We start from the raw sequence: 12,222 nt of genomic DNA, 5'->3' as shown, positions 1-12,222 counted from the left end.
GGCATGATGCGGCTCAACTCCCTCTCTCTCCTCGGTGAGCTCGCCGCCAAACCCTCGCCTCTGTCGAGCGGCACGGGAGAACTGATCCCGCTCGCGTGTAAAAACGCCTCGGCCCGCCTCTATCTCTCCTGAAAACCAGCAAGTCTGGTGCGTTTTGCTTTCAGTCAATGCTGTGCGGCGGATGAAAAACGAGTGGCAGATATGGTAGGCTAAGGCGCTACGTGCCTTTGCTCTACAAAGACACTAAAGCTGAGTCTGCAAACTCCACATGCATATTGGCACCACCACCACATCCACCGGATGCGCTCAAGTTGCATTGCTCGGACTTGGCTCCAAAAAAACTGCCAATTCGTGGGTTCCTCAAGTATCATGTCATATGTCGGCCTAATAATGAAACAATTTTGCATTCAACCAATCACGAAAGTTGCATCCAACAGGACTGCTGGTTGGGTTTGATGAAGTCTACCAAACACATTTAGATCCCTCCCAAAGCTCCACTTTATACAGGTGCTAAGGCTGCCATGTAAGCAAAAAGTCTAATGTGGCAAGGTAATTAAGAGGAGAGAGATGAGTGTGATGACCCCAGAAAAAAATAATGCCAAGCACGAGAACCTAGGCAAAACACTTAAATGAAAGAATTCCACCAATGCATGAAGAACTTTAGTTGCAAAACCATTAAATGAAGGATGCTTATCACCAACAAGTTAAGCATATATGCATTGGAGGCTTTAGTTGCTAAAGTTTTTAATGTGCTTAGCACCTCATGTAAGCATCAATGCATTGAAAGTAGCCCTAGGGAAATACTCCCTCCATTTCATAACATAGTGCGTCCACGTTTTTCAAGATTCAACTTTGACCATAAGTTAGACCAATAATACATAAATAATTTTACTGAAAAGCTATACCATTGAATACTTCTTCGAATACGAATTCAAAGGTATCTGTCATGCTCCCACCGCAGTCGACCATGTTGATTAAATTTTATTTTTTTCAAAATGGCAGTTATCCTGCATTCATTAAGAAGAACAGAATTGTTCAGTTAATTAGAAGAAAACCGAGCGAAAACTAGATTGAAAAACCGAGCGAAAACCATCACAACCGCTGAGCAGTACACACAAGATACCCCACACACCAGTCTAATGAGTACCTCGCCAAGACTTGTCAAAGTTAAATCTGAAAAACGTCGGCGCATTATCAAGGGAGTATCTACCACCGAGGTATAGGCCCTGCCTTTGTTTAAAGATGATCCTCTAATACTGCCTCGGGACGTGCATGTTCGCCTAATACAATACAATGCAGGAATCTAACATCTGAAAACGGGGCAGGAATCTGGCCCAGGTCAGAACTGCGGTGGTGTTGCCGTTGTTGTTGTGTCGCGCCAACAACATTTGACAAAAAGAGTTTGTAGAGAGCACTGCAAAGTACCCTCCAAAGGACAATTTTCGTGTTTTGACCCTTTCCTTGCAGTTTATCTAGATCTGACCCCGTTGAACAAATTTTGAAATCTGACTCTTCTTCCTACCGCCACGAGGCCCGGCGGTAGGATTACCTAGCCTACCGTCAAAACCTGCGGCGATAGGAAACTTATCCACGTCAGCAACGTTAACGGCCTCCATCCCACCCTACCACCGCTGATCCTGGCGCTAGGTTGTCTGAACCTACCGGCAGGGTCCCTGACGGTAGGATTGTGCCTTTCAATTATGTTCTCAATGAATAATGAAACTATGTGCCTCTTGTAATGCCTTGTGCCTTTCAATTATGTTCTCAATGAATATGAAACTATGTGTTGTCAAATTTAGCTTTTTCATAAGTTTTTCTGTCAAATTTAGTTTGAACATTAAGTTAACTTCATGCCAATTGTTCTTGTCTATATGAGTATACTTTCATGTGGAAAAAAAAAACACAGTTTCTTTAACAACAACTACTTCAAAATACAAGTTGTGCAAAAAATGCACTATGATGGGATCCTACCGCCAGGAATGCTGGCGGTAGGTCTGTACAACCCACCGCCGTTGGCTCCGACGGTAGGTTGTTTGCCAGGTCAGCTCCTGGCCGTTTGTGTGACGGCGGCTGCCGTTTCCCCACCGCCAAAGGTCCTAGCGATAGGCTAGGCAAGCCTACCGCCGTAGAGTGCGGCGGTAGCAAAAGGGTCAAATGTCGAAAAAAATTCAAACAGGGGCCAGATCCCGGATTTACCACAAAAGGGTCTGAACGCGAAGTTTTGCCCCCTCCAAATGGGGATCGACCAACTACCAAGGTCAGGCTCCGGTGAATATGCGTAGTTCCAAGTTCAACAACTGGCACCTTAATTATTCGGTGCCTCCGAATCCACCTTTTTCCGGATATTATTTGCACCAGTTGAGATAGAAAGAGAGCACTGCAACCTCGCAAGCGAATAACCAACATCTGGAATGTACTTCTGCCAACAGGACAATAGGTACAGAATAACGAGGGAGCGACAAGGAGACTGGCAAAGTGATTCCAGACTACTACTGTGCCATACAAACAAGGGCATGCCCCCACTGCTCTTGTTAGAAACCTCTGTGCTGTTCTTCAGAAGCATCTCCCCACCGCTCTTTCAGACACTTTGGCAGCCAATGCCCCTTGCGGCTGTTACCATACACCTAAAAGACAGCATTGGGGGTTGGCAATCAGATCATAATATACTGTACTTTCAAACATTATACTCCCTCCGTCGCAAAATGTAAGACGTTTTTTCACACTGGTAGTATGGAAAAATGTCTTACATTTTGAGACGGAGGGAGTAACAGTTAGCTATGCCCTGTATCTTTATGTATTTACAGCAGCAACTTAAGTCCTAATGGAACATGGACAATGTAACCGCACGAGTGCCATTTCAGGGAATATGCAACTGTAACTCCTAATGACAAGAACAAGAAATTTACAATATTAGCCTTCCTTACTGAGTTGAATATCCGCATAAATTCATGAACGGTACAACTGAACGAAGCCAAGCCAGAGAAATATGGTATTAACAAGCATCCGGACTGGAGCGAATGTAGAGTAATGGAACAGAGAGACTAGCGGCAAAATCACAAAAAGGTTATTTTCCACACGTAAACAGTGAACTGAGTGTTAGTTAAGTCAGTATAGCGGAGAACTAGAGAACAAGTACAGGTTCTGATAGTGGCACTGAGGGAGCACGAACAAGCCAACCATAGTTCATTAAATGGAACAGCTGGGTGGAGAAATCACATTTGTCCAAAAGAAGTTAAGAAAGAAAATGACAACCGAATCTAATTCGGGAAACATCTTGCTAGAGGTCAGTTGAACAAAACTCTTCTATCCCATTGAGTTCAAGCCAAGTGTCATGCCCAACTGTCGGCTATTATAAAAATAAACACCAACTCAATAAGTCGGCTCTCCAGCCAACCGTGGCGACAGGTGAAGGACACCAATGGCTCTCCAGCCAACGCGGCCATGCAAGCCTGCCCCTGGGGTGAGCATGGGATCTGTCCAACACGGGCTCCCCAGCATCCATCGGATACGTCGGTTCCGGAGCTCGCTGCTCCAGGACAAGAGGAAGATGAACAGGTACTGCCTGCAACAGCACAGAGCAAGGTGCAGAGCAAACGTGGACCTCTGGCCGTGTTGTTGTGGGGCTGGGCGGGTGCCAACAGGCCGTGTAGCACAGGCTGGGAGGGAGGCTGTGTAGAGGGAGAGGCAGGGTTGGGTGATGCGTCCGAGGAGGCAACCGGCACCTTGGACATCCCGTGCGAGGGGCTGGGCGCCGTGGTGACGGACAGCCAAAGTAGAAGGAGGCGTTGTGGCTCCCCAATTGTGCGTGCATGGAAGTGTTGGACAAAGGAACTGCTATGCCGAGGATGTGTGGTGATGCTTACACACTGAAATTACTAGCTACTATTTGTGATTAGGCAATTTTTGGTTGTGCGTGCGCTCCAGCTGCTTATAGAGAACAGAGAATGCAGCTATATTGATGTGAATTTTTGCTTCTTGCAGTTGTTAATGCACTGATATTTTAAGCTTTTTGGATATTTCAGACATATATTCAGTTCACACATGGCTGAGGCAATGACGCGGTATTTAAGGTGAGATTTCCACTTCATTCAAATTCCTTCTCTCACAATATGATGCGCAGATGGACTTAATTTGGAAGGTGTGAAATGGTCGGCACAAGATGGTGCCATTGTGGCCTGGGTTCACTTCTTAAATACAAGGTGCATGTGTTACCTTGAGAAAATGCATGGTAGTTTTGGGTGTTGTTTTCTCGCTCCTGATTGTAGTCAATCCTTACGAGGGATGGTATATGGACCAGGGTGGCGGCCCTCACGTCCAACTGAACAAGATTATTTTTAAAGTTTTTAGCCATTACCTTGCACAGGTTCGGTTCAATGACAGGTGTGTTGTGCGGTGGCCGAGCTCACTGCCTTAGGATTGACCATGTTCGGACATATTGTGATCCTGGGACAGCGCAACCATCATCGACAAGGGTGGGAAAAAGGTTAAGCGGTGACACAGGTGCAAACCCGTCTATAGAGGACATGGGTCTATGGAGGTCATTAGCCATGTTTACCGGACTAGTGGCATGTGATACTCTTTTCTCCGTTGCAACGCACGGGCATATTTGCTAGTACTAATAGTAATATGTGATCCAGGGCATACAAGAAGTCAATAACAACCAGAGCAAATAATCCAATAAAGTATTTCAAGACAAACTTGGTACAACAGAAAACCAGAGGAATTAGCCAACTAAAAAGCACAATTTTTCCCCTTGCAATCAAAGTGCTCGTATAATTTGGTGTGGTGAACCAGGATCCTGATATGCAGCTAATCTCACCACATTTTACTATTTACACAGCACAACTATAATCATTTTTTTCTCAAAATTTTGTACATGGATATAAGTTAATACTTTGTGGTAACATGAATATTTTGAGAAAATTTAAAAAATGTATAGTTTCGAAGATCAAGAACGAGTGCATATGGACACAGACTAATATTATACTTCCCCTAAACTCACCCCAAATAAATAACTTTTCTAACTGTCAGTTGCCTGATTTTTTTCTTAAATCTCAAGTCACCTGAAATTGCACATTAGTAATACTAAAATTGCATGCCATACAAAAACTAGGTACTTGAGTTCAACCACAAAAATCAAGTCTATGCTTATATTGTTGGCGTAATTGTTAACCTGAAGGACATATTACCATATTTATTTCTTCTTGCACCAGTTTATTTCAGATACTATAAGTTTCAATTGTACCCCAAAAAAAAGGCAGGAAGATAAAGCTCTTACCCCAAACAGAACTTGCAACACAGGCTATTGCCCAGCTGCTGCCCGTCCAGGCCAGACTGTGCCACCAGCAGGCACGCCATCATCTTTGAGCTCCTCCATCCACTCCTTGAAGAACTCCGGATCAAAACCACCTTCACCGCCATCTTCCTGCTCTTCGATTCCTCCTTCATCCATTATATCAAGGGGTGCCTCTGTAGTCGTTGTCACTGCATCCTTGTTCGGAGGGGACATGGCTGGCATATGGCCTTCAAAGAGGGCGAGATGGCCGAACAGCTTGTCCTTGCGGGAGAAGGTGGTGCCGCAGGAGCAGCGCCACTGTGCCTCCTCACCGCAGTGGCGGAGGTGGCCGCGGAGATCGGCAAGAACAGCAAAACGCTTCTTGCCACCGCAGCGCTCACACGCGTAGAGTTTGGGGCAGTGGCTGCGGCGGAAGTGGTTGCGCGCGCACACCGCTGACTTGAGCGGCCGGAAGCGGCGGTGCGCACGGTTCCGGTTGCACCCCGTGAAAGGACAGGAAAAGCGCACATCGCGGCCATCAACTGGCTTTGCCTGACCGGGCCGGGAGAGCGCGTCCAGGGTCTTGAATCGGTCGCCGTGCGCGCGCATGTGCATCCTGAGGTTGGCGTCGCGGCGGAAGCCCTTGCCGCAGATATTGCAGAAGTGGACATGCTCCGCGAGCAGCTCGTCGGCATCGAGCTCCACGACATCGTAGCCCTTGGTAGCTTCTTGGGGAAGCACATCGGCGGTGGAGGCCGCTGCGGGAAGCTCTTGTATAGGAGCGGGAGGGGCGGGAGTGGCAGATGGGGCGGGAAAAGGGAGGGACGAAGAAAGGAGGGAGGCGGCGTTGAGGACGACGAGGTGAGCGGCAGATGAGATCTCGGAGGACACGGACTGAATATCCGAGGAGGAGAGGGGCTGCGATTCCCCAGAAATGGAGGCGACGAGGAGGCGCCGGACAGCAGCCATGCGATCGCCGAGGGCCGCCAGCCGTTGGAGAGCGGCGCTGGGGTCCCCATCTCCTCCTCCAGCTCCGGCGCCGATAAGGGCGTCAGCGAGCATGGCCGGCAGCGGTGCCGTGTTCGCCGATGACGCGCCAGCGGCGGCGGCGGCGCCGGCGAATTGGTTGGTGGTCGAGTCCATTCAGTGAATAAACGGTGGTGCCCAACTTCGATTAGCCCGACGACCTCGCTAGATGATTTCGAGGTCTGCGATTCTTCTTGCTTACAGGCCCATTCAATGGGCGTGTTTGGTTGCACCTTTTTTTTTTTTTGCTTCGTGCATTTTCTTCCGATAACTTTTGACTCTTTTTATTGTCAGTTTGATAACTTTTGACTTTTTTTTCACAGTTTGATTATTTAAACATAGCTTGGGACTTCACCGAAGACGCAGCTCGCAAAGTCGCAAAGACGCAGGCCACAAGGCCATGAAGATGCACATGGTGAAGCCTCAGAGGCGAGGACTATAAAGAACATGAAGCTCCGAATCTGTGATCCTGAGATCGGAAGATTTGTAGATGAAGATGCACATGGTGAAGCCTCAGAGGCGAGGACTATGAAGAACACGAAGCTCCGAATCTGTGATCTTGAGATCGGAAGATTTATAGACTTGAGATCATGCCCCTAGAGGCCGTACACTTGACGAACCCAAAGATTCTGAAGCCGGACCCAAAGGTGCACGTCGTTTACCACCGATACAAAAGGAGTCTGCTTGGGTTTCATTCTAAAAAACGCAAGACATTAATTGTCTCTAATTAAAGAATCTGTGGATCACTAATATTGATAAACTATATAACATTACACGTGTTCCCAAATTCAAATGAATATGCATGTTTGTAGACCAATTTTCGTTATGATACTATTGATACTGTGATTTCTAGTTTAAATATTTGAATCCCCTTTCATTCAAATATTCGTCTCATATAGCTATCACTCATGCTTATATATATATATATATATATATATATATATATATATATATATATATATATATATATATATATATATATATATATATAGACCTATACGCCTTCATCATCTCTCGAGTACCTCTCATGCTACTTGTATGTCGACAATGATCTTTTATCTTCGTAACACACTGACGGTACTCTCTCCCTCGACCTTCACTCTATCTCTCTCTAAGTATATCTCGCTTCCTGCTATGTGTCTCTAACTATGATTCTCTCTGCGAAATCTCTTTCTCTCACACAAACACAAACTTCGTCTCCCAGGGTCTCATTTCTCTCTACTATTCCCATGTGTGCCTCTCGCACACCCCCTCTCACACAGAGATTTCTTGCGCTCCTTAGGTATGAGAAGCTATGACTCTCCCTCTTAAACATCTCTTCTTCACACACAAACACAAACTCTATCTCCCAGATCTCATATGTCTCCATCATTTTCTTGTATGTCGCTCTCACACACTCTCTCTCCCTAGGGATATCTCGCGTTCCCTTATATGTATCTCTAGCTATCACTCTCCTTGTGAAATATCTTTCTCTCTCGCAAACACAAAACTCTGTCTCTCAGGATCTCATTTCTCTGTGATATTTGTTTGTATGCAACTCACATGCACCCTCTCTCTATCTCTCTCACACCCACACACATAACTCAGCCTTCTGATCCGCTCGACTCTTATCTCTAACACACACACTAGCTAGCCGATCTCCCTCTAGCTAGCATCTTTATCTTTCTATTTATCTGTTTCTCCATCAACCTTCTTTCTTGCCCTCACTCTTGCTTTCTATCACGCACACTATATATGTTTCTCTCTACATGCAGTCATGTGCCCTCTTTTTATCTTTCTCTCACACACACATAACTTCACCCCTATGAACCACTCGACGGTCATCTCTAACACACAAACTAGCCGATGTCCCTCTAGCTAGCATCTCCATCTCTCTATCTATCAGCAGTTTCTCTGTCAACCTTTCTTTCTCGCACACACTCTTGCTTCCTATCACGCACACTATATCTGTCTCTCTATACATGCATCTATATGTTGATCTCTTTTGCACAATCATTGTGTCTCGCTCTCTCTGCTCGCCATAAATGCATGCTCCAGCCCACGCCACTATTCTTAAAGACAAAAACACATGTTCAAGTATCGGGCCTTCTTGCCTCCACTCTCACATGCATGCATATTGTCATACCGATCCGTCTCTCCCATGTCGTTGATTTTATGACTTATGTCTTCTTTCTTTTATCTCGATTATGCGCGCGTGCACACACACACATCCCACGTATACATGTATACCTCTCACACATGCACGTTCAAGGTATCCCATGTCTCCATACGTAGTTAATTACCCACAGCCCTAACCCCACATCGAATCGTTCTCTTCTTGTGTGCACATGACTTCCGCCTGGATGGGTCTCTTCTCTAAAACACACATTCACACAACAATCTCCTTCTAGCTACCCCCCTCTCTCACTCTTCCCCTATATCCCCAAAACCAATAAGACCATCCCTTCGTTTAATTCCCGCCTACATGCACCATCGATATATAGTAGTCTTTGATGACCCACAAGTATATGGGGTCAATTGTAGCCTTTTCGATAAGTAAGAGTGTCGAACCCAACGCGGAGGAGAAGGAAATGACAAGTGGTTTTCAGCAAGGTAATGTCTGCAAGTGCTAAAATTGTAAGTAGCGGAGTAGTTTGATAGCAAGATAATTTGTAACGAGCAAGTAACGATTGTAGTAACAAAAGTGCAGCAAGGTAGCCCAATCCTTTTGAGGCAAAGAGGCCAAAACAGTTTTTTATGATAAGCAAAGTGTTCTTGAGGGTACCCGGGAATTTCATCTAGTCACTTTCATCATGTTGGCTTAAATTCGTGTGTGGGTGGACCGGTGCTTAGGTGTTGTTCTTACTTGAACAAACCTCCTACTTATGATTAACCCTCTCGCAAGCATCCGCAACTACAAGAAAAGTATTAAGAATAAATTCTAACCATGGCATTACACTTTTGGATCCAATCAGTCCCTTACGAAATAGTGCATAACAGGGGTTTAAGCTCTTGTCACTCTTGCAACCCACCATCTAATAACTACTCCATAATGCATTCCTTAGGCCCAAATATGGTGAAGTGTCATGTAGTCAACGTTCACATGACATCACTAAGAGAATGGCAACATACATATCATCAGAATACCAAACACATATCAAGTTCACATGATTACTTGCGACATGATTTCTCCCGTGACCTCAAGAACGAAAGTAACTACTCACAAATGATAATCATGCTCAAGATCAAAGGGGTATTAAATAGCATAATGGATCTGAACATATAATCTTCCACCAAATAAACCATATAGTAATCAACTACAAGATGTAGTCAACACTACTAGTCACCCACAAGCACCAACCTATAGTTTTGATACAAAGATTGAACACAAGAGATGAACTAGGGTTTGAGAGGAGTTGGTGATGTTGAAGATGTTGATGAAGATAACCCTCCCCAAGATGGGAGAGTTGTTGGTGATGATGATGACGATGATTTCCCCCTCCGGGAGGGAAGTTCCCCCGGTGGAATCACTCCGCCGGAGGGCAAAAGTGCTCCTGCCCAAGTTCTGCCTCGAGGCGGCAACGCTTCGTCCCGAAAGTCCTTCCTTTAATTTTTCTAGGTCAAAATGAATTATATACCAGAATATGGGCACCGAGGGTGGGCCAAGGAGGGCAGCACCCACCAGGGCGCGCCTAGGCCTCCTGGTGCGCCCAGGTGGGTTGTGCCCACCTGGTGGCCCTTGTCTAGTACTTATTTGCTCCAATAATTTTTAAATATTCCATAAAAAATCCTCGGGAAGTTAGCTCATTTGGAGTTGTGCAGAATAGGTAGCTTGACATAGCTTTTTCAGGTCCAGATTTCCAACTGTCAGAATTCTCCCCCTTTGTGCATACCTTGCATATTATGAGAGAAAGGCATTAGAATTACTCCAGAAAGCATTATTATACAATAAAACAACCTAAATAATAGTAGGAAAACATGATGCAAAATGGACATATCAACTCCCCCAAGCTTAGACCTCGCTTGTCCTCAAGCGAAAACCGAAATCGAAAAACATGTCCACATGCTTAGAGAGAGAGAGGTGTTGATAACACTACAAAAAAATACACTTCCGTGATGATACGTGTTTGTCACAGTAGGTCACGTTTTCTGTCATGCATGTACATCCATGACGATTTTATGATAGAATCAAGATAGTCATACATGTGTTGTCGTAGAAGTGTTCCATGACATTACCAAAATTATCATCATGGAAGTGGCCACTTCCATGATGATAAATCGCGCGTCATAGAAGTGCTTTCGTCAAGGGTGACCGACACGTGGCATCCACCGTAACGGAACGCCATTAAGCTATCGGGTCCGGTTTTGGATCCGATAACCCGTTAACAGCCCCGACCAATGGGGATTTTCCACGTGTAAAATCATCATTGGCTGGAGTAAACACGTGTCGTCTCACCGTTGTGACAGATGTCATCCACTCATTGGACCGAAGGCGCCTATGATACGTCGACACGTGGCACGGCCCAACAAAGGCCCATTCCTGTGAAAAGGCCGGCCCGTTTGACTTGGTCAAAAGGTGGCGGGCCGGCCCATGGAAAGCCTGTTAATGGCTTGTTCGCATATAGCCCATTTACAGCCCGCTAACACAGGGCCTGTTACGGCCTATCCGAATTAGGCCCAGTAGCGTCATCTGGGCCGTCCAATATGATTCCAGCCTCTTTTAACTTCTGGCCCATGTGTGGCCCATGACATCTTTCGGCCCATATGAGGCCCTTTGTAACTCTTGGCCCATTAATGGCCTGTGGTGAAACTGGCCCGTAATAAACAGTGTATCACTTTATACCCATTAGCGGCCCATTATTCCATTGGGCTATTTCCATCCCATGTTATCTTTCGGCCTTCTCAGGACCCATTTATTCTTGGGCTCATTTCCAGCATTCGGTTACTTATGGCCCGTTACTGTCATTTTCTGATTGTGGGCCAAATTCAGCCCGTTGTTACAGTCGGCCCATTTGTGGCCCATTAATACATTGGGCCGTTTTCATAGTGTCATCAAATACGGTCTATTAACGACGACCCATTATGGTCGGCCCATGAATGGACGATTCCAACTCTAACCCGTTTACGACCATAATGTGGTCTGTTATTGGCCCATGTTTGGCCAATCAATCATACGGCCCATATAAGGCCCATTGATGATACAGCCCGTAGAAGGCCCATTGTGTCTACGACCCGTAGAAGGCCCATTGTTTCTATGGCCCGTAGAAGGCCCATTGTTTCTACGGACGGTAGGAGGCCCAGTGTCACTATAGTAAATATGTAGCCCATGGTTATTGTGGCCTAGTTTTAAAAAATAGGTTATTGCGGCCACTAGCAAACCGCGGAAAAAGAACTGCACTGACTACAAGCAAACAAATAAACAAGACAACAAGGAAATAAATAAGCAAGCAACTTACGCTAGGCTATCAAGGCTATTACACATATTACATCCACTGGGCATTAAAGTTCGCCACCAGTGCAAATATAGGGAACAAAGCAGCATATAAACGCCGCAGGAAAACAAGTCCAGAACTGAAACCACTTCAGAAGAGCTCAAGAAACAACATCCTGGGTACCCATAATGCTGACAAGATGCTTAGCAAGCTTATTAACTTTCTCTTGTTTGGCGCTTAAATCCTCCAGCGCTTGCTGTTGCACAAGAAAGTACACATCTGAATTCTGCAGGGACTTCCTTAGTCTTTCGGCTTCTTGCCGCAGCACAGCTGACGGATACATTTCAGCTTGTAGTTGAGACTGAAGAAGCCGAAGTGATTCAGGCAGCGAGTTCGAACAACTTGTGCCAGCGGTACTGGCCAGTAACTCGAACACTACATCAATGCAGGACTGTGGGGTTTTCTCACTGTCTACAAGATCGTTTTTATCACCTTTATTGGAGACCAACA

General features: G+C 45.7%; 1 protein-coding gene across 1 annotated transcript; it reads right to left on the bottom strand.

Moving 5' to 3' along the window:
• Nucleotides 1–2,282: 2,282 nt before the first annotated feature.
• LOC119323138 (protein EARLY HEADING DATE 2-like) lies at nucleotides 2,283–6,492 on the bottom strand. The gene is made up of 2 exons (XM_037596717.1): nucleotides 5,279–6,492; nucleotides 2,283–2,624 (listed from the first exon to the last, which is right to left on the bottom strand). Exon 1 carries the CDS (start codon nucleotides 6,416–6,418, stop codon nucleotides 5,303–5,305), a length of 1,116 nt encoding a protein of 371 aa, XP_037452614.1. The 5' UTR covers nucleotides 6,419–6,492; the 3' UTR covers nucleotides 2,283–2,624; nucleotides 5,279–5,302.
• Nucleotides 6,493–12,222: the final 5,730 nt, after the last annotated feature.

The sequence above is a fragment of the Triticum dicoccoides genome, chromosome 6B (assembly GCF_002162155.2).
Source record: "Triticum dicoccoides isolate Atlit2015 ecotype Zavitan chromosome 6B, WEW_v2.0, whole genome shotgun sequence".
In the NCBI taxonomy this organism is placed as follows: Eukaryota; Viridiplantae; Streptophyta; class Magnoliopsida; order Poales; family Poaceae; genus Triticum; species Triticum dicoccoides.
Note: the sequence above shows the minus strand (reverse complement) of the source record. Positions and strands in the feature narration are given on the sequence as shown.